The sequence below is a fragment of the Hyaena hyaena genome, unplaced genomic scaffold (assembly GCF_003009895.1).
Source record: "Hyaena hyaena isolate Hyena2069 unplaced genomic scaffold, ASM300989v1 scaffold_332, whole genome shotgun sequence".
NCBI classification, from domain to species: Eukaryota; Metazoa; Chordata; class Mammalia; order Carnivora; family Hyaenidae; genus Hyaena; species Hyaena hyaena.
The window spans coordinates 1684444-1710404 of record NW_024080964.1 but is presented as its reverse complement, the minus strand read 5'-3'; the positions used below and the strand labels follow the sequence as shown (position 1 = coordinate 1710404).

At 36.7% G+C, this 25961-nt stretch overlaps 1 protein-coding gene across 4 annotated transcripts in view; it reads right to left on the bottom strand.

Annotated features, from left to right (window-relative positions):
• ASB3 (ankyrin repeat and SOCS box containing 3) overlaps positions 1–25961 on the bottom strand; it is a 115405-nt gene that overhangs the window by 19700 nt on the left and 69744 nt on the right. For 3 of the 4 annotated variants that reach the window (XM_039249191.1, XM_039249192.1, XM_039249193.1), the window contains exons 4-8: positions 21494–21606; positions 20776–20911; positions 17517–17694; positions 15339–15536; positions 3508–3765 (exon numbers count right to left, since the gene is read on the bottom strand). In XM_039249191.1, the coding sequence (XP_039105122.1) occupies positions 3508–3765; positions 15339–15536; positions 17517–17694; positions 20776–20911; positions 21494–21606 (883 nt within the window). The remainder of the gene's footprint in view (positions 1–3507; positions 3766–15338; positions 15537–17516; positions 17695–20775; positions 20912–21493; positions 21607–25961) is intronic. The other variant, XM_039249194.1, reaches the window with a different exon arrangement.

Genomic DNA, 25961 nt, shown 5'->3' with positions numbered 1-25961 from the left:
TTATAATTTACATGACAAAGATTAAGCAACAGCCTTACATATGATATAAATAAGATACAACCAAAATCCACTTTAACAACATATTGGAATTTTTATGGGAAAATTTTTCTTGTAACAGCTCTTTGAATGTAAATTTGATAAAAGAAAGGAAAACATATATCATATTCAGTGTAAACAGTAGCTTTATCCATTCAATAAAAGATCAGTGAACAAAAATTTGACCATGTTAAGCGTTTTCATTGCTAAAGTAAAATTTTCCATTGTATTTTTCTAATGAATATAAAGTGACTAAAGTTACTCCTTTGGAGCAAAATATATACAACTGGCATTTTCCATTCAGATAGTTGAAAGTTTTACAATTTATTTCAAAATAATTTGTAGCATTATACTGGTTCTCAACTCCTTTCTATGCCAACATTCTCTTCTCTCCTCTGTCTCTCTCTAAATATTATATATATATATATATCACAGAGATATATCAACAAATATAACACAGAGAAACTCTTAAATAGCCTATTCACAATGCAGGGCGTCCTGTATCCAAACTGGGGGTGGAAGAGTGTATTTTACAAATCCTTCTAGGAGAATTAATGGGAATAATTCCCTCTCCCAGCCCTCTACAGAGTTGGCTGAGGAGGAAAGGAAAGACGACAACCTTTAATTTTTCCCCCTATAGGTTCTTGCTAATTTAGGAGTAAGGAGCAAGAAAAGCTAGCAGATACACGTCCCTAGGTTAGGCAACGGATTAAGGAACCTGAAATGAAGTGATGTAACTACAGTATCCATATGGACACATAGGGCTAAGGCAGCATAGTGCAGTGGTTAGAAACACAGACTGAGCCACACTACTACTGGACAGCCATATTGCAGGGATAAACTCTAGTACTAGTAAATTACTAGCTGTGTGAGCTTGAGCAAGTATGTTAAACACTCTGGGCCTCAATTTGCTTCTCTGTAAAATGAGGATAATAGTATCTACTATATTTCATATTAAACAAATTAATAAAGAACTTAAAATAGTCCTTACTGTGTCAGGCAGTACTCTAAGTGTTAGTTAAAGAAAGAAACTAGAAACCAGATGAGAGTGAAGGCTGAAAGTAATGGACAAGCTCTACAGAGTGGAGTCAGTAGCTGCAGGGAGGAACACCAAGAGTACTGCTGAGAAGGCAGGGGGTGCAGAGGACACACCCTCAGGGCTGTTCAGGGCTGTCGACAGTTGCCCCCTCATGCTGCATTGCATTTAGAGCAGCAGTTGGGGAGTGAATCTTAGAATGGTGAGAGGTAATAGTGGCTAGCTGTCAGGAGCTGACACAACCACAAAATCCCCTAAGCTAATAGTGAAGGGTACTTAAATAACTGTTAATAGTTAGACACAGCATTCTTTAGCAAGTGTTTCTATCTTAGTGGTTTGTCTATGCACATCCACGCACTTATAAAGGGGGTTTTAACACAAATACGCATATACGAATACTTTTTACAAATCAGTCATTTCTCAGGGCCCCTGGTTGCCTTTGTCGATTGAGTACACTAATCTTTTTTTTTTTTTTTTAAGTGTTTTCTTATTTATTTTTGAGAGAGAGAGACAGCGTGAGCAGGGGAGGGTTAGAGAGAGAGACATGAAATCTGAAACAGGCTCCAGGCTCTGAGTCAGCTGTCAGCACAAAGCCCGACACAGGGCTCAAACCCATGAACCGTGAGACCATGACCTAAGCTGAAGTCTGACTTTTAACAGACTGAGCCACCCAGGCGCCCTAAGAACACTACTCTTGATTTCCACTCAGGTCATGATCCCAGGGTCAGAGGATCGAACTGGGCATCAGGCTCCGTGCTGAGTGTGGAGCCTACTTAACATTTTCTCTCTGCCTCTCTCCTCTGCTTGCACTCTCTCTCTCTTTCTCTCTCTGTCTCTAAAATAAAATTTTTTTAGGGCGCCTGGGTGGCTCAGTCGGTTAAGCGTCCTACTTCGGCTCAAGTCATGATCTTGCGGTTCGTGGGTTCAAGCCCCACACCGGGTTCTGTGCTGGCAGCTCAGAACCTGGAGCCTGTTTCAGATTCTGTCTCCCTCTCTCTCTGTCCCCTTCCCAGCTCATGTTCTGTCTCTCTCTGTCTCAAAAATAAACTATAAAAATTTAAAAAAAATTTTTTTTAAAGAATTTTAAAAAATCAGTGACATCTCAATAAATAGTCAGTAATCTTTATATTTCATTCAATTATCTAAAATATAATGGACTTTTGTGAAATTGTATTGAAAAGGTATAGAGAGAGTTGCAACAATGAGTATCTGACCGGCAACTGGATATTAATCAGCTGTTGGGAAAAGGGGTAAATACAACCAGGCACTCAACCTAATGTAAGCCATAAACAAAAAGTAAAGTGGGAATAGTAGCATGTACCTGAACTTTGCCTTTACTTCTATGTTCCTCAAACAACTTCCCAGAAAGCAGTGTTTCCTTATAAACTGCATTATGTGAAACAGTAACAAATGGATGACAGACATAAGCATAAGACCTCTACTTAGTAAAAATTCCTGAAATCTATATATTGACAGATGTAATAAAAGGTGAGACGGGGGATCCTGCCAAATAAAGACTGTTCATCATATGCAGACAGAGAAGCCATCAAGTGGAAGACGGGGTCCCCAGATATGCAGAGTAAAACGTGCAAGTAGGGAACATATTGTCACCTACATGAAGCCCAAAGAGGACCTGTTTTCAAACGAAAAACCCAAATTTAACAAGATATCAAAGCACTTTTTGGCTGAAATGCAAAATTGAGTATTTGTCTAAACATTATTTTAGTGAATGGTTGTTTCTGAGACACAAAAAGGAAGTCATCGAGATGTTTCACTGAAATTGTATACAATACCCATGCCCTCTATTCTCCTGGACACTTTATACTATTTTCTCATTTGACTTGAATTAATTATCAGGCCAACAGAGTTATTTCATTGCTGCAATCACCTTCTCAGCCCCACCTAGATAAAAACAACTTTTGCAAAAGCTAGAGGCTGGCAGAAACAGCTTTCTCTTCTCATCCAAGAAAACTCCTGAGTCAACTTTCATATATTATCAACTACTTCAGAAATCAGCATTTATATTAAAGGAGATGAAGTTCAAATAGACAAGATGCCTAGAGGACAAGCGTATTCCATCTTGTAGATGAAAGGATAACAGACATCTCCAAAGCAGCTACAACCATTCTGTCACAGGCATAAGAGCATGAGAGATGGCCTAGGTAGAAGAAAATAGCCCTCTCCAAAGAATGCTCTGGCATCATCCATTTCTAACCCTTCCAGTCACCTCTTACCTTTTCCAGCACTCTTAACATTCGTTACATTCCATCTCAGCCCCCCAGCTCCTTCACCCCAACCAAGCCGTCACGTCAACACTCATGGACACATACACACATACCCCCTCCTCCCAAATGGGGATCTTAAGAAATTGGGAGAAACTGAAGGTAGTATATTCACTCCAAAGGGAAAAGTTCCACTACGGTAGGACTTCTTACCATGAACTGCAGAGTAGATTCAGTGGGTTAAAGCCAGCAAGCAGGAGAGACGGCAGCCATTCCTTATAAGTTGTCTGTGCTTGAAGTGCATGACTTATAAATTCAGACATATAGCGCCACCGTGCCAAGGGACAACCTTTCTTCAAAAAGTAGCGAAATACTAAAAATTTCTCATACTTCAGGCAGTATGCCAAATGAAGTTCATTAATCTGGGCTCCATATTTCAAAAGAATATTCACAATTCCAAAAACCTCACAGCTCCAGGAGAGAGAAAGAAAGAAAGAAAGAAGGAAGGAAAGAAAAGTTAGACTTCCATATAAAAAAAATCTCATAAATAGTTAATAGCTCTCTTCCTATTGCAGGCTCTCCTTTCCCATGTAAAGTTAGGCAGTAATTGGGGGAGGCAGAGAGCTTTTCCTGCCCCTGCTGGATTTTTATTACTTTTAACTCAAAATAATCTTAATGCCAAAGTGATACATTTTAGGGGGCTCTCATCCCGTAGCCCCTTCACATATCTAGTGAACTGGGACCAGAGAACTAGGAGAAAGGGAGTATTCTACTTTGTAATTTACATCCTCCTGCATGGTTTTTAATTTTCAGCGATGAACAGGTAGTGTCCTTAAAATTTTTAAAAATCATCTTAAGTAGATAATTTAAAAATTACCACTGACAAACAGAAAACTCTTCTCAAATTCTGGTATTTTTATGCAAGTAAGTATTTACAACAAAATACTTGCTAAGCAAAGTTCAAAAACAATGTCATCAGTCCCTAAAGACAGAAAAGTCACTCTAGGAATTTCCAACATACCATTTCTTTTAGTAATAACTTTAGTCAATTTCCCTTTTACTTTTAAATTTACAATGGTAAAAACAAGAAAAGCTTTTTTACGAACAAAAATTTAACTTAGTTTTATATTTTTAAATTAATCTTCTTCATCAAGTACTTCTACAGAATACAAGTATATCATTTTAGGAACACCTGAGTGGCTCATTCAGTTGATCATCCAATTTCAGCTCAGGTCATGATCTCACAGTTCATGAGTTAGAGCCCCACACTCCTGTCTGTGCAGAACCTGCTTCGGATCCTCTGTCTTCCTCCTTCCCCCCTCCCCAACCCAACCCTCCGTGCCGCGTATCTCCCCTGCTCAGGCTTTCTCTCTTTCAAAAATAAACAATTTAAGAAAAAAAATCATTTTATACCTATTAAATTGGTCAGTTTTTTTGTTTTAATGTATCATCCAACACTGATAATAAGTTGTAGTTAAACTGACTGAAAATAAGTGTAACCCTTTTCCAAGGGAGCTAAATGGCAAGATGTATCAAGAGGTATCATCACAGCAAGTTGTAAGGGGCAGAAACTCTGGAGCAAATCTGTTCTTCTACTTACTAGCTATGGGATTCTAAACAAATTACGTAAACTTTCTGGCACACATCACTAGCACGTTACATGTATTTGTAAAATAAAACTACATGTGAAGATATATATGTGAAGAACTCAGGGTCATGAGTTCAAGCCCCATGCTGGGTGTGGAGCCAAGTTAAATAATAAACAAACAAATAAATAGAATAAATACAAACCTTAGGAATTTATCCAAGACAAAATAAAAAAGAAATTATATCCTATTTGCAAAGTATGTTAACGACAGTATTATCTACAACAGACTTTTTTTCTATCATAGACTTTTAAAAGAAAGAAATTAACGGGACGCCTTGGTGGCTCAGTTGGTTAAATGTCTGACTTCGACTCAGGTGAGGATATCACAGTTTGTGGGTTTGAGCCCCACAACAGGCTCTCTGCTGACAGCTCAGGGCCTGGGGAGCCTGTTTCACATTCTGTGTCTCCTTCTCTCTCTCTGCCCCTCCCCCTCTACCACTTGCACTGTCTTACTCTCTCTCAAAAATAAACATTAAAAACATTTTTTAAAGAAACCAATTATCTATATATTTAACGAGTAGCAGGTAAGTACAAAATATGATACAGTCGTCAAAAACTGCAATCATGATGGTTTTGAGACCACATTTTTAAAACTATTTATGTTGGGGCGTCTGGGTGGCTCAGTTGGTTGTGCATTCGACTTCAGTTCAGGTCATGATCTTCTGGTTCATGGGTTCACCCCGTGTAGGGTTCTGTGCTGATAGCTCAGAGCCAGGAGCCTACTTCAGCCTCTGTCTCTCCCTTCCCGTCTCATTCCCGGCTCATACTCGGACTTTCTCAAAAATAAAGAAAAAAACATTAAAAAATTTTTAAAATTTGTTGATGCTATAATTGTACCAAAGCTCAGCAAACATGTATGTTCACTATGTCTACAACTGTGAAAGAAAATACGTAACAAAATTATTCTCCCTTTGAAATTGGCATTAATCCTATTTTAAACTATAAATAAGAAATAATTCATTAATCACTGTATCATAGAACCTGAGTAAATAAGAGGCATAAAAACTATTGATAAAACAAATATAAAATGTTTAAACCACTGTTATGTGAGACCAACTCCTTCTAAGGGCTTAATGTCTAGAACTTGAAATCAGGTTTTAAAGGCTGTTAAAAAACAAACAAACACATAAGTAAATTGTCACCTAATCCATGCATATTTTCATAAATCTATGTTGTTTTAATCTCCAATTTGTGCTTTTCTTCAGTTAAAACCTTAAATGGCATTTCTTTTACTTTTAGTTACCTACACAGCAATTAGAAAAGGCAAATTGATAATTTCAAAATTTCTTTATAAAAATTAACGCCCTTTTACCTGTCTACCATCTTGCTATTTTTTCCTGATGAGAAGTCCATCGTTCACATCACTGTTCTTGAAAACAGTCCTGAATGTATGTGGGTTTTTTTTTTGTTTTTTTTTTGCTCTGGCTCTTTTCAGATACAGGAAAGCTGAGAGGTTGGTCTCCAGCAGGCTTGCACTACCAGAAATGCTAAAGGATGTACTTCTGACTGATGGTTTTAAACAGTTATCACCAATTTATTTTGACCTCATTTGACTAGGGCTCTCGTTATTTTGCCTGCAGTTATTACTTGCTGATTCCACTATACACATGGCCTGTTGAACAAGTTCCAGTATATATGCAGGTAAAGTGTGAGAAACTGCCTCACTACAAATGGGATGTGTAATTCTCCAGAAGCCTGGACATTTTCGAGGCATGAATGTTTACATGTACAATTCAGGGACTGGTTTGAACTCTTCCCTCAAAAGCTTTGGAACCATCAATAGCCTAACCACAGATACTTTAGCTCTTAATGATTTAGCTCTTAAAGAAATATACTTTTGCTACAGAATACAAAGGTAAATGGAAGAACTAAATGCAAGCTATTAGATTAAGTGCTACAGATGGCTTCTGTAGCCATTTTCTGTTTAGAAAAAAAATCTAAAAAACAATTAGTGGCTTTCCTATTAAAATTTCAATATAGCACCTAGACATGTAGCTCCTGCTAAGAAAATTTCAAAAACAAGGCCAAAATATAAACCATCCATCTCTAAAATGTGGCAAGAACATTTGCACATATAATTCCTTTAATAATAAACTTTAGTGAGTATTTATTCGGTACCAGGCACTGTGCTAAATGTGCTATATGGAAGATTTGCCTTAATCCTCACAACAACCCTAAGAAGTAAGAAATAAGTTCTATTATTATCTCTATTCTAGATACAAAAACGGAAGCTTAGACAGAGCTAGTAACTGATAGAACTGGCAGAGTATCACATCAAAATCTAACCAGTGAATATGACACAGTAAATCCATGAAATCTCTCTCCTCTAGTATGAAAACTGAACATTTAATGAAATAGTTAAATGAAATTGAGGAATATGTTAAGGCCAGACCTGTTTCCCAAAGTATGTTCCATGGAAAACTAAACCCTGGAAATGATCTATATGACAAAGGCTCCAAAATGATAATATTTGAGAAACTCTACATATTACATAATGTGGAAATATTGGGACTCAGAGCTGACAGCCAAGAAAGAATTCTTGTGGAGCTTTTGGTGCAATTAAAGGTGGTTTTTATTATAGCATAAGTACCTGTGAGCAGAAGAAGTTGTCTCAAGAATTCTTTCTTGGCGACTGGCTCTGAACCCCAAAGTTCCCACCATCGGTATACAGTGAGGCCAGAAAAGAAAGAACTATAGGATGAACTTATTTTTTTAAAGTATGCTAGAAAATAAATACATAAAAAAGTATGCTAGTTACATTTTGAATTAAACACCAAAATGTCTTCTGCAACCTTCAGATACATTTTAGAAGAAATATCTTTAAAATTAAAGAAATAGGCCTTTTAAACGAGAAAATCACAGGCCCCACATGGCATCAACTTCCTAAGGAATGTGACTTTTAACCAGTCAACATGGAATTTTCCTGGTCAATACTAGAAAATTTCCATCCCCTTAGGAAGGCAATCTTGCCTCAACAACACATTTACTTGCTAATAAATTCATGTCTCCTTTTCTTATGCCCTCTTGCTGCCTTTAAAAACCTTTGTTTTGTCTAGTTCAGCGGACGTCTCTACTTGCTAGATAGGATGCTGCCTGATTCATGAACTGTTTAATAAAGCCAATTAAGGTCCTCAAATATGGGGCACCAGGGTGGCTCTGTTGATAAAGCTTCTGACTCGATTTTGGCTTGGGTCATGATCTCACGATTCGTGATTTCAGGCCCTGCATCTGCCTCTGCGCTGGCAGTGCAGAGTCTGCTTGGGAGGCGCTCTGTCTTCTCTCTCTCTCTCTGTCTCTCTCTCTGGCCCTCCCCAGCTCTCTCTCTCTCTCTCTAAAAAAAAAACAAAAACTTTTTAAAAAAAGATTTTCAAATTTACTCAGTTGAATTTTTTTAACAGGTCCAATTCTTTACCTGAAAAAAGCATAATAGAGTTTAAAATGCCCAAAAGTCTATAAACACAGGAACAAAAGTATATTTATAGTAAACATAAGTTCATCCTGTTTTCAAACTTGTGTAGATTCACTCCTTCTTTAGGAATTCACAGGCATCACCCTAAGAAAAAATATTAGAAGACTTTCAGGAAAAACAAACAAACAAACCAACCTTATTAAACATTGCTTAAACCTGTGTTTCCCAAACTTGTGTGTTTGGAAACCTCCTGTGTCATATGTAATATCTACTATAGATATAGTATATCTACCTATAGAAATAGTATTCTACAGAACACACTTTGGAAAACCCAGCTCTAAGTATCTTCCAATTATCAGCCATGTGTCAAGACAAGAGCACTCCTAAAAGCTTATGTGATTGCCTAGTACTACATTATAGATCCTTTTCTAACAAAACTACCACTTACATGGCAAATAATAAACACAAAATGAAGTGGATGGTCATAAACTTTGTCAGCATCCCCTGAACTCCTAGGAAAGCTATTAAATACACGTACAAGCTCCAGAAACACAAGCATCTTCAGTGCTCTATGACTCTGATTATCACATATCACTGAGCAGCAATAGGCTTAGGACTTAGATAATCTTTGGTTAAAATATAAATTACATGGACATATGCACATAATTCCCTTAACACTTACATTCTCTCTCAAGCCCTGATGAAGAACTGAAACAACTCTTGAAGAGCCTAGAGATTAAAAAGAAATAGTCCATCCTATTTAACACAAATACCAAGAAGTAACTATGCCACCTTAAGAGACTGCTCATTAGATAAACAGTGAAAATCAACAGATACTAAGAGGAGAGTTTTAAAAATTTAGAAATGAAGCGTATTTGTTGTGTATTTATGTGCAAATATTGCATATTTATGGACTCATTTATTCATTCATTTACTTATCAATGTATTATATATCTACTCCTTTGAGACCATGTCTCTTTTCCTTTTTACTTACAAATATTTTATTTTACTTTATTTTAAAATATTACTAAAAACCAAATTTTCTAAGAATATTTGATTAAACATATGAGAAAGTATAAAAACACTACTTTCTTTAGAAAGTGATCTGCCTCATTTTTATTGCGACTATAAACACTTTAAATTGGTTTGGTGAAGTAGTCTTATTTTTTATTAGCAGTAGTTCTTTTTATTATCAAATAGCTTTTAACATAACATTAAATCTAAGGAATTTTCTCATACTTCAAAAAAAAAAAAATTAAAAAAAAATTTCCAGGACTCATTTTTAGGGTTATACCTTTTCCAACATTCTGCTCTTTGAAATTCAAAACCTGTGTACAGAAGAAGTGCCCTGATGACAGAAGTACAGTGAAAGGAAATTCAACATGTTAAGAAGACTTAGTTTAAACAAATAGAAACAGGCAAACATCTTGGGCATTTTATGTCCAATTAGCCAACAAAACATCTAACCAACTTATTAGTTGGACTGTCAAAAGGTCATATAGTAAGTTTTGGCCATCAGCCAAAAACAAAATGAAGACATTAGGCCCTGTCAGGGGTACCCATGTGTGATATGATGATGAGAATGGACACAATTTCTCTAAAACATTTCTCTAAAATGGGATAACTATGATCAGGATCAATTAAAAGACAAAATCAGGTCAGTTAATCCATGACCATGCTTTACAGTCATATATAAAAGGCATTAACGTTTGTTCAAGTTGTCGTGAAATTTCTCAGCATCCCTCCTCCTTTACCTAAGGAGTCTTTTTCTCATTTGAAGTGAATTACTTAGCTATGCTCTTGAAAGACTGCCTTTCATGTCACTGAAGCTGTTAACTCTTTAGCCCTAAAGGACAAAGACTGCTTTTGTACAGCAGTGCAAGAGATACCTTCCTATCATGCCTCCTAGTGGAGAGGAGAGCTAAAGACCACTGCTTCAAATGGAAGCTCACCCTCTCAAAGGGATACAGAACAAAAATGTTTCAGAATCCTGAGCTAACAAGTTAACTTGGCTGAATGAAACAATAAAGAAGGGAAAACATAAAACCCAGAGCCATTATTTATATTTATTATTTTCATCACCATTCGATGTTCATTGTACCTTTCTTTGTAAAAGGAGAGAAAAGCTTACTAAAAGCAGAACAGGCCAATAGTGCAGTAAGGGCCACAAATACTAAATTTCCAAATGTCAAAAACATACAAATGTGAAAACAAGTCTCTGACTCGTTATTACTAAAGTCAATGTTGAGTAAATCTTTTGATTTTATACCAAACATTATTATAAAAACATATGGTTGCTATAAAAATAAAATTTCAAGACATATGCCACTAAACTTACCTCTTACCCAATCTCTGAAAAATTGAGTATCTAATAATTAATTTCAGAAAATATAGTCTTCCAAGGTTTCTGGTACCATTTTTGTGACCAGAATTCAAATTCTTATTAATGGGATAAAGGAAATTCATATACGGTTTCATTATAAAACAAAAGCACATAATAGTTATTTTTAAATAAAAATTATATTCAATTATCCTTGCCTTTTAAATGGTAGTTCTAATTTAGTTAATTTTAGGTGTGTGACTACAGAAAATCCATTTTTTTTTTAAGATTTTATTTTTAAGTAATTGCTACACCCAACATGGGGCTCAAACTCATGACTCCAAGAATTGCATTGCTCTTCCACCTGAGCCATCCAAAAGGCCCCAAGAATCCAAATTTTAAGATGCATACTTATTGTATTTTGATTTTTTTTCCCCAGACGGCTATGCTACTGTCTTGATATACTAAAACAAAACCTATTGGGAGGATGATAGTTTTCTTGCATGATTAGGCAAACTTTATATGGAGTTCCAAAATAATCAAGAGATTCTCACATTACATGTACAGTGATTGACATGCAAACTAATACCAGATATTAATTAGCTAATATAAATGTAGTAGAGATTAAAATTTAATTGATATCGTTTTCTAGCTAAATGGAGGATGGCAAGGAGAAGAAATTAACCATGGCATTTTCTTACTATGTGATAAAAATTGTGCAATGTACTATACCTAAGTCAACACATTAAATGTGAGCAGAGGTGATTATCACGTTACCATATTTCAGATTTAGTCCCTTGGGAAAGGTTTCCCCTTCAGTTAAATTCCCCACAAAGCAGGTAACCATGGTAAAGATGTCTCAACACCTTTATGGAAATTAAGTCTATTGCCATGGCTCCCAGGCAAACAAATGAAAAGATAATTAGAAAGAATAGGAGAATGCACCCTCATAAAACAGGTATTTTGATGTTTTAGCTTTTTCCGTATAGGCTAACAAGTAATACCTTCCAATGACTTTTCTCACTGAAAAAAAAAACTACCTAATTAAGAATACATTTGGTCCAATTACAAGTTCCCATATGGGGGAAAAAAGAGCTTATAGCCCTTTTAAAGCCACCAAACCAGATCTGAATTGTGGCTTACAGGGCCACTACACAGAGCAAAATTACCAAAAGTAGCAAAAACAAAGGATGTTAGTTCATGTCCGTGAACAAGCAACACTATATATCATTCTGCTGCTTCTTACTTTTAGTTTTCAGCAATTTGTTTTTTGAGCATGCCTCTCCCCCCCCCCCCCCCCGTTTTGGTTTTCAGGACTCTGAGGCTCTGTCCTTTTCTGCTTCACCCAATCTTTTTTCTCTCTATTCTTCCATTTGGGTAATTTCTATTGGTTTATCTTCAAATTAAGTGACTCTTTGCCCTCTCTCTTCCTCTTCCATTCTGCTATGGAGCTCATGCAGTGAAATTTCCATTTCAGGTATTATATTTTCCAGTTATAAAATGTCCAGTTGGTTCCTCTTTCACTGTTTTTGTTTCTCAGTTGAGAATTTCTACCTTTCCATTTATTTCAAGTGTGTTTACCTTAAATAGTACATTATAATAGCTGTTCTCAATTACTTTATATTTTCAACAGTTGAATTATCTCCAGTTTGATGTCTGTTCATTCTTTTCCCTTGAGAATCGGTCATAGTGTACTCACATATCACATGATTTTAAATTGTATCCTAGACACTGATGTTATTGTTGTGAAGGCTCTATGTCCTGTTATAATCCTTTGAAGAATACTTAACTTTTGCCTGTTTATTTTTGCAGGCATATAACCTACTTAGTTCCTACTGCAACTTTGGTTTCATCTTCTACAGACCACAGTTCTAACGTCAGTTCAGTTCTCAAAGCCTTTGTTATGCTGTTTTGGGTTTGGTCTCACAAAACGTTGCACCCAGAGGTTACTCTGAGACTTGGGTGACAGTTTAAATCTTGTTTACAACAATGTGGGTCTGTCATGCAAAGCTTGGGGTGAACTCAAGACAGATGGCAGAGAATTAGAGGACTGACGCCCTTTTCCAGCTCTCTCTTCTCCAGAGTTCCCCTTACACTCTGTTCCACAGGGTTCAACTTTCCTGATTTAAAAATATTAATTGTAAGATGTTTCAGCGTTAACAGGGGCACTATGTCATATGGTTTAATTCAAACTACACTTAACAGCTGATGAGGCATGAGGTTAGCTGCTATTCCTCCAAAAGGCAAAATGAAGGCCAGAAAAGACTATCGAGATGTTGGACAAACACACATACAAACGATCCAAAACCATTATGTTCTGATATAATCTTTTTCAAAGTTCAATTCTCCAGCATCGGGCTTACTGCTGTCAGTGCACAGTCTGCTTGGATCCTCTGTTTCCCTCTCTATATCCCTCCCCAACTAATGTACACGCTCTCTCTCATTCTCTCTCAAAAATAAATGAAAACATTAAACAAAAATTTTAAGTTCAATTCTGACCTAATAAATATCAGAGAAACATCTAGAGAAAAATAACTTAAATAACTTAAGTCATCAACGCAGCCCTACTGAAGAAAAACTAGACATGTTAGAAAGACAACACTTGAAGAGGTACACCACTAACTACTATGAAATCATGAAAGCTATGCATGGAGCAGGTCCCAGATACTCAGATCACCGAAACCCCAAATATTCAGACCACAATATGTATCTGGGAGCTTACATTCAGAATAAATAAAATGAACTTCTTTTTTGCATAGCAAACGTTAAAAAATGGTTGACTGAAAAGCTTAGTAAATAAATTTTTTATAGATGTTTCAATTAAATCATGAGAGACTCTTGAACGCTGAGAACAAACTGAGGACTGATGGGAGTGGGAGTGAGGGAAGGAGGTGATGGGCAGGGAGGAGGGCACTTGTGGGGATGAGCACTGGGTGTTATATGGAAACCAACTTGACAATAAACTATTTTTTTAAAAAATTAAATTGTGGAGAGCAGGTCATGATCATGAATTCAAGAGAGCCAATGGAATTTGAGATATGCATGCGGCCTCTTCTGTGTCATTAGAAACAAGAGTGTCTATCTGTACAACTTATTCCATTACTGGATGGACGCTAGACATTATTCAATATGGTATTTTCTTGCACATAGCCTTATTCTTACATCTATTTTGAAATCTTAGAAGTCTTTTTTTTTTTTTACAAATAGTTTATTGTCAAATTAGTTTCCACATAACACTCAGTGCTCATCCCCACAAGTGCCCTCCTCCATGCCCATCCCTCCTCCCTCCCACATCCATCAGTCCTCAGTTTTTGTCAGCATTCAAGAGTCTCTCATGGTTTGCCTCTCTCCCTTTCCCCCACCATTTCCCCCTTGTTCCTCCGTCAAGTTCCTCCTAATCCTCCTATACGTGCAAACATATGATATTTGTCCTTCTCTGCCTGACTTATTTCGTTAAGCATAACACCTTCAAGGTCCATCCATGTTGCTACACATGGCCAGATTTCATTGTTTCTCATTGCCATGTAGTATTCCATGGTATAGAGAAACCACGTCTTCTTGATCCATTCATCTGTTGATGGACACTTAGGCTCTTTCCATGTTTGAAATCTTATAAGTCTTATAAAACAATTACCGTCCAGAAGCTAATAAAACAGCAGTAATTCTTCATTTATTCTATTTCACAAGATCATAAAAGATTAGCAAAACAAATATTTACAAAACTAAAGTTTCTTTTTTTGCCTCTTAGTAAGTCTTACAAATTTCAAATGGTAAATAACCTGAAATACAATCAATGCCTTATTTGATAAAGTCATGTTTTTAAGTTTAATGTTTCTTACTTATTTTTGAGAGACAGACAGTGAGCAGGGGAGGGGCAGAGAGAAACAGAAACATAGAATCTGAAGCAGGCTCCAGGTTCTGAGCTGTCAGCACAGAGCCTGATGTGGGGCTCGAACTCCTGAACTGTGGGTACATGACCTGAGCTGAAACCGGCCGCTTAACAGTCTGAGCCACCCAGGCACCCTGATAATCATTTTAAATACTTTTTTCTTCCCCTAGCTTTACTAAAGTATAATTGACAAATAAGACTGTAAGATATTAAAAGTATGCAACACAGTAATTCCATATATATATGTATGTATATATATATATAAAACACATTGTGAAATTGATGGAATTCCTCTCCATCAAATTAACACGTCTATCACATCACATATTTACCTTTTTTTTGGTAAGAGAAATGAAGTTCTACTCTTACCAAACTTCTACTATACAATACAGTTTTGTCAACTATAGTCATCATTTTACACATTAGATCCTCAAACCTTATTCCATCATGTAATTGAACGTTTTAATTCTTGAATTGTTTTTGAAAACTAAGTATTATCAGAGAAATCCTGCATTTACTTTAATACACTGAAAGTATTCTCTAAAGTTGCTACAATAAAAATATGATCCAGGTCCAAAAAGGGAAGAGGAAAAAAAATCTGACATTATCACCTCATTTTTACCATACTTTGATGGAACGGGTACATCATATAGAGGGTTATTTGTTTCTTTCTAAGTTAACAATTTAGCTTCAATTCGAGTTTCATCATGAAAGAAAATCGCTTGGGAATACATCTCCATGTAGCAATAAAGAATAAAAACATAGCAGATATACATACTCCTTTTGGAAAGCCATACACATGGGAGAGTTGAACCCAAAGAAGAGGCACATCTGGGCGTCTGGGCTGTAGCCATGCTGCAGTAACAGTTCTAGGCACCGTTCGTGCCCTCCGAACACTGCTGAGTAAACGGGGCTCACCTTGTCAGGCCCAGTGTCACAATCCCGGTTGGTAAGTGGTATTAACAATTCCAAGATTCTGTAAGCACACAAGTTCAGGGGAATTCATGTTTTATATGTACATGAGTACAGGCAATATTTCTATGGCACATATTTTAAGGGTCAACCACTGATTGATTTAAAGTCTTTTTCTGTCTTCTACCTACATTAAATTATGACAGGATAATAAAATGTTACCCTTACTGTTGCTGTATACAAAGATCTTTATGTATATCTGAAATAGAATTAAATAATGTTACTGTAAGTAAATAGATAACAGATTGTCCTCATTTTTTCACCAATTATCTCTCTCCTTTGCCACCACCATCACCCTACTCCCCCAAATTCAAATTTTCTATCAGGTATTTTAGGATCCAATCATTTGAAACTTTATTATACCAGACATAAACTTATATGAAGAAAATAAATGATGTGCCTTCTTAAAAAGTACAAAGTAAAGTAATTAGAATTTTTAAAGAGGGTAAGTGACATGAAATGAATAGTATTTCCATGAGGAAGAAATAAGAATTTCTGCTAAAATACTCTATTCTCTGAAAAGAATCTGAGCTCTTTAAACAGTGAGACAGATTCATAAAGAAACTGGTTGCTAAGTAGAGGAAGTTTTAAAGAAAATCATTAAAACCTAAGTTCTTAGCTTATTTGTAAACTTACCTCCAAGACTCAGAGCTGGGAAAAAAGAACCAGTTTACTCTTCTAAAATTAAAAATAAGTCCGTAGGGATAAGGTCAGCCATGAAATTCCCTTTCTTTCTGGGAAAAGAAAGCTAGGGCGACTCCAGAGCCACTTTTCCTTAGAAGTTACATTCACAGAAGGCGTTATATTAGGAGTAGTCCATGGAGGAAACCTTCATAACAATAAAACTCCCAATTTGAGAAACTCTCAAATCCCAAGAGAGTTTTGGTATCATTTTAAAGCTCATGGTATAACTGTATGTAAAACTTCTGTTTAAATAAACAAGCAAGAATTAAGAAAAACACCAAATCTTAAAACCTCAGTAATCTGTTAAAATAAGGAACCAGATTAATGTCCCTACATGAATGTGCTTTAACTTTTAAAAACGGATTGGAAAAATTATATGAGGTGCAAAAATGATTACAGCTATCTTTAAGGAAAGAGTAAAATACCATGCCACCTAGTGGCATAATAACCAAATGACATAATTTGTTTTCCTATTTCCTATTATGTAAACATATGAAAGTAATGACAATTTCACTATTACTTTTAAATTAAATAATACCAACAACTATAAAACCACTGTTTTAGAATTATAACTCTCAAGAGTTTAAACATATACTTAAAAACTATTCACTGCCAATTTATGTTAAGACGGGCTACCATATTCTCAAAGGTATAACAAGCTTATTTGCTTCTAAAATTCCTGGAACCCCCAATTTCAGGGAGTTCCAATTTTAAGTCTCTCTCTTTCTCCAGAAAGTGGTAAGAATTTCATAAGACCTTTTGACTAAGGAAGAAGAGTAATAGAAGTAGGGCAAAGTACCAAGTTGGATTTGAGATTAGGTAAAGAGAAGGTCCAGTCAAAGGGTTCAAGATTGGGAGAACTATCTATCTATCTAGGCCACACAAAGGAAAGCCTCGACCCAAGAAGAGTCACAAACTCAAAAGCTTTCTGAGGTCAAGTAGGTAACATAAATAAGTCGAATAAGGTCATCAGATTGTTAAATAAAGACAACTGGGATAAAACCGGACTGGAACAGCAGAGTATGGCCACAGCTTGAGAAATCAGAGGAAAGATTTAATACCCTGAGGATGCCCCAGGGCTCCATCTCCAGCCATTCTGTTCCCACTAGGAGAGTGTAAGGCTAAGAGAGGAGCTGGGACGGGCATGGGGGACAGATATGGGGGTGGATCTAATCATACAGCCGGTTGGTAAAGAAAATACCAAGGATTTTGCCTAAAGTTAAAAGAACTGGCCCAGAAGACTTATTCTTTGCTGCCTTTTAATTATGAGACTATTTTTATTTTCTGTTTTACTACTTACTCTCTATGGCCCATTTGTGCAGCTGCATGAATAGGTAACTGCCAGTCATCCTCATTACAGTAAAGATCAGGATCTGCCCCACTGGACAGCAAAAGCTCTACACATTCTGTGTGGCCCTCCTGAGCAGCGATGAACAAGGGAGTAGCTTGGTCCAATGCTTGACAATTGACATTTGCACCTAATACAAAAGAACAACATTTAACATTTTTTTTTAAATGATAATTAACATCTACTTCAAAACAGCTGTCTTAAAAGGGTTTTATAGTACAATAGCTTTTCCAACCCCACTGGACGCGGTTGTATAAACAAACTGATTTTCCAAACTTGCTGGTAATCATTTAAATTGTTTTTTGCTTTTATGTTAACAAGAAAACAAGTGATTAACATTTTAGAACTCATTTTTAAGCTAAAACAAAAATCTTATGCAATGAAGGATTCCTTTCATTCCAATCTGTCCTCTAGCAAGGACTCTGGGTCCAATAAGTAATCACTGAAAAGTGGAAAATGCAAATCATCAAATATGGGTAACATGTCTATGACAGAAAAAGATAAGAAAAAGGTTTGTTATAAGACTCTATAGATGCCATTAATCAATTCAGGCTAAGATTTATGAAAAAAACTCCCAAAGATATGACATTCATTGGGGCCATGACTTAAAACTAATGTTGACTATACTTTTTATTAGATCCCTTTCTTTCATGACCACTGCCTTTAGAGCCATATAATGAAAAGGAAAATGTCTACTTAAATGGTTTCTGAGCAGATTTTTAAAGAACAAGAACTGGGGCGCCTGGGTAGCTGGATCAGTTAAGTGTCCAGACTCCTGATTTTGGCTCAAGTTATGATCTCATGGTTTGTGGGTTCAACCCCCTTTCAGGATATGGCTGACAGTGCAGAACCTGCTTGGGATTCTCTCCCTCCCTCCTCCCTGCCCCACTCATATGCGAGCACACAATCTCTCTCTCTCTCTCTCTCTCTCTCAAAAATAAGTAAGCACTGCAAAATTAAAAACAAAAACTAATCAATTATTTAAATACCAGTACATTAAGATATAAAAATGTTGAAAGTGACCTCACTTTTGGTGAAGGTTTTAAAAATAGATAAACTTCCCTCAATTTTCCCATTACAAATATATGCTAAGTATAGTGTTATTACATGACAGTGAGAATTTTTTAATTTCTCTAATGTCTCAGTGGAAATATCTTCATCACAAGGAGAAAAAGTATTTTTTCTTTGAAAGGATGTTCTATAAGTGCACCCTGAATAAACCACACAGCCCCGAGATAGATAAAAACTATGCGAAACACATATATGAAGTTAAAGGGTTCATGGAATCTCAGAAATTCTAACTGGACACTCAGCACATCCAGACAAGTAGAATCTTCTTGACTTAAACAAGGTGGATGCTTCACATACTGTCAACCTTAGAAAGAAGGGAACATTAAATATATTAAGAAAAGACTAAGTCAAGAAATAAATCTACTTATCTTTTCTTTTTAAGCACTGTTTCATTTTGATTGACAATTTCAAAGTATCAAAAAGAATATGGGATCAGTCCCTATAAGATTACAGGTAGGAAGCTGGAAAAATGACAGATAATTCACTGAAAGGAAAATCATTTTAAGGAGTTAGAAACATATATAGCTACATGATAAACATACCTACATACCTTTCCAATTTGCTGTTCATAACTACTCAGAGAGGAAAAGGCGGGGGGGCGGGGGGGACACAAAGCAAAACAAAACAGGTGCATAGAATTTAAGAACAAAGCAAAACAGAACAGGTGCTTAGCATTCTGGGAGCCAGACTCGGCATGAGGAAACAGTCATTACGGTGCTGTTTAATCTACTCTATTTTATTTTTAATATTAGTTACACACTGTAATTGGAAGTTATGGAACTGGAGGCCATAAAATGAATTAGGACAGCCTCAGGAAGACTCAACATGAAAGAAGAGGAAATGAGGAAGTCACATGAGAAGGCCTGCTTCCAAGCCCTCATTCTGCCAGGAAATACTTTCTAGATGTTTGGCAAGGCACTTGCCAAACACTCAGGGCCTGGGATTCTTAATCTAAAAAAGTACATGTTTAAATAAATAATTTTGGAGACTCAATATTTGTAACAAATATCTTAATTTGGCACTTCATGTGTTCTTTGCTCCAGACTACAACCTGTGCATTTAGAGGTCTGTAAGAAGAGAGTGGATATTTAAAAACATGTGCTTTGCTGTCGAAATAAACTTTGTTTTGTATATATGGAGGCAATTTATTAAAAGCCTAGGTATTGGGGCGCTTGGGTGGCTTAGTCGGTTAAGCGTCCGACTTTCGCTTAGGTCATGGTCTTGTGGTTCGTAGGTTCGAGCCCCGCATCGGGCTCTGTGCTGACTGCCAGCTCGGAGCCTGAAGCCTGTTTCAGTCTGTGACTCCCTCTCTCTCTGACCCTCCCCTGCTCACGCTGTCTTTCTCTCTCTCTCTCTCCTAGAAATAAATAAAACATAAAAGAAAAAAGAAAAAAAAGCCTAGGTATTATAGACAAATATAAGAAGCCTAAGTATTTAAAAAAACTTTTTGCCTAGCAGCAAATCTGGTGTATTTCCCTTCTGCTCTTCACTATCCATGCTTCATCAGGTTAGTACTGTGAGTGCACACACAGTGTTTGGAGGAATTTAAAGTCCCTTACATAACACAGGTTTCTGGTCACAGAAATGTCATACAGGATAAGAATGCCACCTCAACACCATCTCCTCTGGCAATGCTGAATGTGTAATGATCGTCACAGAGAAGCCCTTAGCAGGGTTATGTTGCTATTAACATAATAAACAGTAAACATGCTTTCAAATAAGCCCGTTTAAATAATCACAGAATCTATCAAAACATACAACTCAAAACCTTAGTACAGAAAATAGCTATCTAATAAATTAATTAAGCTTATATAGTCTTGTGCCCTAGACAGTTGGAAATGCTCAGGTCCCCAATAAGAAAGAACAGCCCTATCATTCAACTTGCCAATAAACCTGCTTTTGTGATAGATCATTATGTTCCTCCTCAGATAAATTAGTAGCTGTGCATCCCATTATGTTAGTAATAGACACTTAGTAACCAGGCATATCAATCAACTTGTATGTACTATTATTTACCACTAACATAAAACCATAAATTTCACACCCTGATTTATATCTGGTCAAGAACTGTACTTCCTAGGAAAATACACAGTTAAAATTGAAGATCTTAACAGCGCAAAGGCTAATGGATTCACCTTACCCGATGAAATAAGTATGCTCAAGCTTTCTAGCTTGCCATACTGAGCAGCCACAAATAAAGGTGTGATTCCAAAGTCGTCCTGGAATTCCTTGTTTGCTCCTTTCTTAAGGAGCAATTTTATGATCTCAGCATTTTCCTAAAGCACAGATTCATATTTTAAACAGGAGAAAACAAAAATAGAAGGTATCTCTTTCCTTACTGCTATGTTTTAGGGTTTTTTCATCCTCTCTAAAGGAAAACTTTTTTTTTAATGTATTGTTGAATGGGAAAGATGTATTAAACAATCAGATTATTCTATACATTTAGCTAGCCCATTAAACAGATGAAATCTTGATCTCTAAGAATTATATTCCTTTTAAAGCCTGCAAAACTAGCTTACTAGCTCAAGCACTAAGGAGTTACTATGGTTTCTAAACACACTGCTGTAAATAAAGTAAATCACTGCTCCTTATCAATTTATATCCTAAATAGTCTGGTCTCTTAACTATGCTATCAACATATGAAAAACTCAGAAAACCCCTGATGCCCAAAGCTGCTGGAACTACCAGAGCAGTTGGCTTATTCAGAATGATCATTAGCATTTAGACTGCCTTTTCTGTACTGGACTAACCATCATAAATCACAGGCAAGTAGGAAGCAAAAACTGTATAGAACTGTCATTTTAAAAGGGTAAAACACATAATTTACATGGAAATGAAATAATAAATTCAGAGGTTACCTGAAAAGTAGCCTGATGCAAAGCGTTCCATCCACACATAGAATGGGATCCATTAACATTTGCTCCATATCGAAACAACAGCCTTAACACATCTATATGTCCATTTTCAACAGCTGCGAATACAACAGTCAAAACAATTATTGTCAGTACAAAGGTATGTTTGTAGGACTGGGCACTTTGGTGATGTTCTCATCACTTATTCACCCTGGAACTCACAATGCTGTGATCATTCCTATCAAGAAATCAAAACACATACTCCCTATGCAATCCCAAAACATTTATCACAGTTGTCTTAGCCCAAACCTATTAACATATACGTCCTTTCTGTGAACAAAATTATTTTCAGAAACATTTAAAAGATACAGAGAAAATGGAAATAAGAGGCAAACATTTATTCTCTCTGCTAATAAAGACAATGTTTCTGTTTAGTTAAAATGCATTTGGGAGAGAGATCAGGAGAAACAGGTCAGAAGAAACAGCAGTCTGAAGAAACAGTCACAAAGGGATTGAAAGGATGGCTGTCTTTACCATTTGACCACAAATGACAATAGTCACTGCCTAACTGAAAAAGCAATATTGCAAGTTCTGCATCTTAGGTACTTTTTACCATCATTAACAATCATTGTTAAATGATGTGTTTGAATCAACCAATGAAAATATGGTAAAACGTTGCTTGTTTGAAAAGGAAACCCCAGATAACCTGGAGTATTTTTAGAGAAATGTGTATTACTTAATGGCTCCCAAGTTGCTGCTACAGAAGATACTTTGAAGAATAGCTTGCATACCTATAGGTTCCTAAAAATCATGCATCCTTTTACTAATTCCACCAAAGTATTCTATTTTCTTTTACATATCTAATTTAACACTACCCCAAGCTAAGTGTTGCCTAACATCAGGTACATAAAATAATTTACAAATCTTATCTTGTGAGGAAGAACACAGGTATAATGTTACTAGGTTGGTAGGACAAATGAGTGGGACTAAACTTTCTAGAATGTCATCTACCACAAAACAAAACTGTGCATTGACGATGTCATAGATTCTGGAGGAATTAATGGAAAAACAACAACAACAAAGAACGAGAATGCCAGAACAGAGGTATACAGAATTTAATAAAATAAGTACACACACACATACACCATTAGCAAATAAGGCATGCTGTGACTGATGTACATGTGAGGACTTGGAATTATCAGTTTGGAGAAATATCACTATCAGAAAGGTCAGATGTGATAGGTATATCTGACTTCATGTGCTTGGTAATGAGAAAGGAGGTTTGAAAACCAAGTATGAATGTTTTATTTCATTTCAAGTATATATTTATTCCTTCTATTATACTTGCAGGTAGGAAGTGAAAATCAACAACTCCCAGTCAAAAATTAGAAAGGTGCTAGACTTTTAAAGGAAGAGCCACATTTGAAAAATGCTAACATAAAACAGGAAAGATAAAATACTTGAAAGTAGAAAGCAAAAAATGATAAATGTACTCATTATTACTGAAGATAAGTAACATGCCACTGATACTCTTAATTTTGCCTACTGAATTTATACCAAACCTAGTTCCCCCACTAAGGATTGTCAGAAGCTTTTTAGTTAACAATTCTCTTATCCTGGGAAGTTTTAGAAACGTGTGGTTCAGAAACCACAATGGTTGAGATAGTACCACTGTAGGAGAAATGTAACGTATCTTATTTCAAACTCAACATTCAAGGGTATTTTGTCAAGGAAAGAACAACAGTTTTTCTAGTGAAGTTATTTTTCTATAATCAATCTAAAGTCAATCTATTTTGGGAGGAGGTCAAAAGAAAAAAGGAAGAAAATCAGTTTCATATCCAATTCATATATCATTATCAGCACTGATAAAAATCATTCTATAGCCAGTTCCTGAGTTGAAGATTATCAGGTTTTCATCAGAGATGTATGAAGCAGGGTAAAAAGATGTTTGTTTTTCATGAGTTAGGCTGACCTTATAAATATGAAAGTCAAAAAATTTTTTTATTATTAAAGACACTATAGTACAGAGACAGAAATATTGTTTTTAACATCACAAGTATGTTAAAATATGATGTCTGCATCTCTAGTGAAAACAGTTCCCAATGGCAGAGTGAAACCAATATATGGAGTATTTTTATCACTCTCACTATTCCAAAATAAAACAAATTTAATGATTAATAATTAAGAAACAGTGGTTCAGAAAACTGTACTTAGAGGGGCGCCTGGGTGGCTTGGTGACTGACTCTTGATTTCAGCTCATCATGATCTCAGTTTGTGGGAACAAGTCTACGCTGATAGTGTGCAGAAGAGCCCACTTGGGACTCTCTCCCTCTCTCTCTGCTCCTCCCCTGCTAGCTCACTCTCTCTCTCTCAAAATAAATAAATAAACATTGAAAAAAGGAAACCTTAAAAAAAAAAAAGTACACTCAGAACTTACATCTACTCCTGAAGTCTCTCCTTTGTAAAAAATGAGTTAACTTATTTTTCTTTATTTAACAAGTTACCAAACTGAGGACGGAAGGTGGTGCCATGAGGTATCAACATATGTTATGCTTCAATAAAAGTTTATATAAGAAAAAAGAAACAGATTTGAACTCCCTATTTGCTGGCCTCCTAATCCACTAAGAACGTATGGTCCTTAAGGAAAGAAACTGTTTCATTCTGCTTATATGCCTAGTGCCAAATGCAGACAGAAGACAGGAAATAATAAATTGTTTCCTGGATGAATGGGGGGAAAAACAAAATTTAAAAGAAAACAAGATTTTCTCTTTTTAAGAACACATCTCTTTCAAAACTAAATAGGCTTCAGAATTACACTTTGGGATAGGACAACAAAACTGGTACTAAACTAGCCTTCCTGGGGCGCCTGGGTGGCTTAGTCGGTTAAGCGTCCGACTTTCGCTCAGGTCATGATCTCGCGGTTCATGGGTTCGAGCCCCGCGTTGGGCTCTGCACTGACTGAGAGCTCAGAGCCTGGAGCTTGTTTCAGTCTGTGACTCCCTCTCTCTCTGACCCTCCCCTGCTCACGCTGTCTCTCTCTCTCTCTCCCCTAGAAATAAATAAAAACATTAAAAAAAAAAAAAAAAAAAAAGATAAACTAGCCTTCCTGCCACCAACTATTATACAAGTGAACAAATATGGAAGTCAACTTTCTCTGGCATTAAACAACAGGCAGAACATTGTGATCCCTGAGAGACGGAAAACTCATGAGGTGAGCCCCAAGACCACCTCAGCTCTCTGCCTGGGGATGTTTCTTAATTGTGGTGCAGTGAGATGAAGGCCAAGCAGGGCACAGGTAAGGTTGAGGAAAAGGTACTCCAAGAAAGGAAACAGTCCAAGCAGAGAAAGATCAGCAATCCACTGAGCTAAGGAGGCATAGATTAGAGTTTAAACAGTTGACATTTGTGGTAGAAGACCCCAGAGAAAAGGGATCTGGGCAAAGGAGAGGTCCTGCTGTGAAAGTTCTCTAAGAATCCTCAGCTGTGGTCTAGGCTGCACATGCCCAAGGCAAGACAAAACTCACAGAACTGCGGAAGGATTAAGAATGGAACAGGAATAACTGGCGATCAAACAGTACGGGAGGCAATGGAAATCCTAGGATTTCTGGCCAGTCATGGTGGTAAAACAACAGGATACCTCATCGACAGCCAAAAAGCAGAGCCCTGGAAGTAAAAACCAAGTCTGAGAGTAAGGCCTATTCTGGACCTGCTCTAACAAAGCCGAAAATAAGCCCTGACAAGATCAGGAAGGAGGCAGAAGTTGGGAAGTGAGAATCCTGCCAAATTACAAGCACTTGGGAAAGACCTTAAGCTCTCCACAGACACAGTCTAACATAAAACCAAACCTAAACAAGCTGGAGGTTATATGTCAGTAAATGAATTATTTTTTTTTTAAAAAAAGGAAAACAGGGGCGCCTGGGTGGCTTAGTCGGTTAAGCGTCCGACTTTCGCTTAGGTCACGATCTTGCGGTTCGTGGGTTCGAGCCCCGCGTCGGGCTCTGTGCTGACTGCCAGCTCAGAGCCTGGAGCCTGTGACTCCCTCTCTCTCTGACCCTCCCCTGCTCATGCTGTCTCTCTCTCTCTCAGAAATAAATAAAAACATTAAAAAAAGAAAGAAAGAAAGAAAACATGAGACAGGTCATCTCTGAAACAAAACCAGCTAAACAGAATTGACAAGATAAGAAGCAGTAAGTCACGCAAACAGATGGAGGAGGAATACTCCAAAGAGAAGAAACAAAAAGCTTAAAGGCCATGTGGGAGCAAAGGGTAAGCTGGAGAAGAACAGGACCACCGACGGGCTGACATGTAAGACAGGGAGAGGAAAGAAGGCCAGAGAGATAGGAAGAAGCCAAATTTTGTAGGGCATGGCCAGAAGTGTTAATTAATTGGTTGACTGATTTGTTTGTGTGTGTTTGTTTATGTTTTGAGGAAACCATGAATTTTCAGCTAGAACTACTCAAAGGAAAACAGCTCTC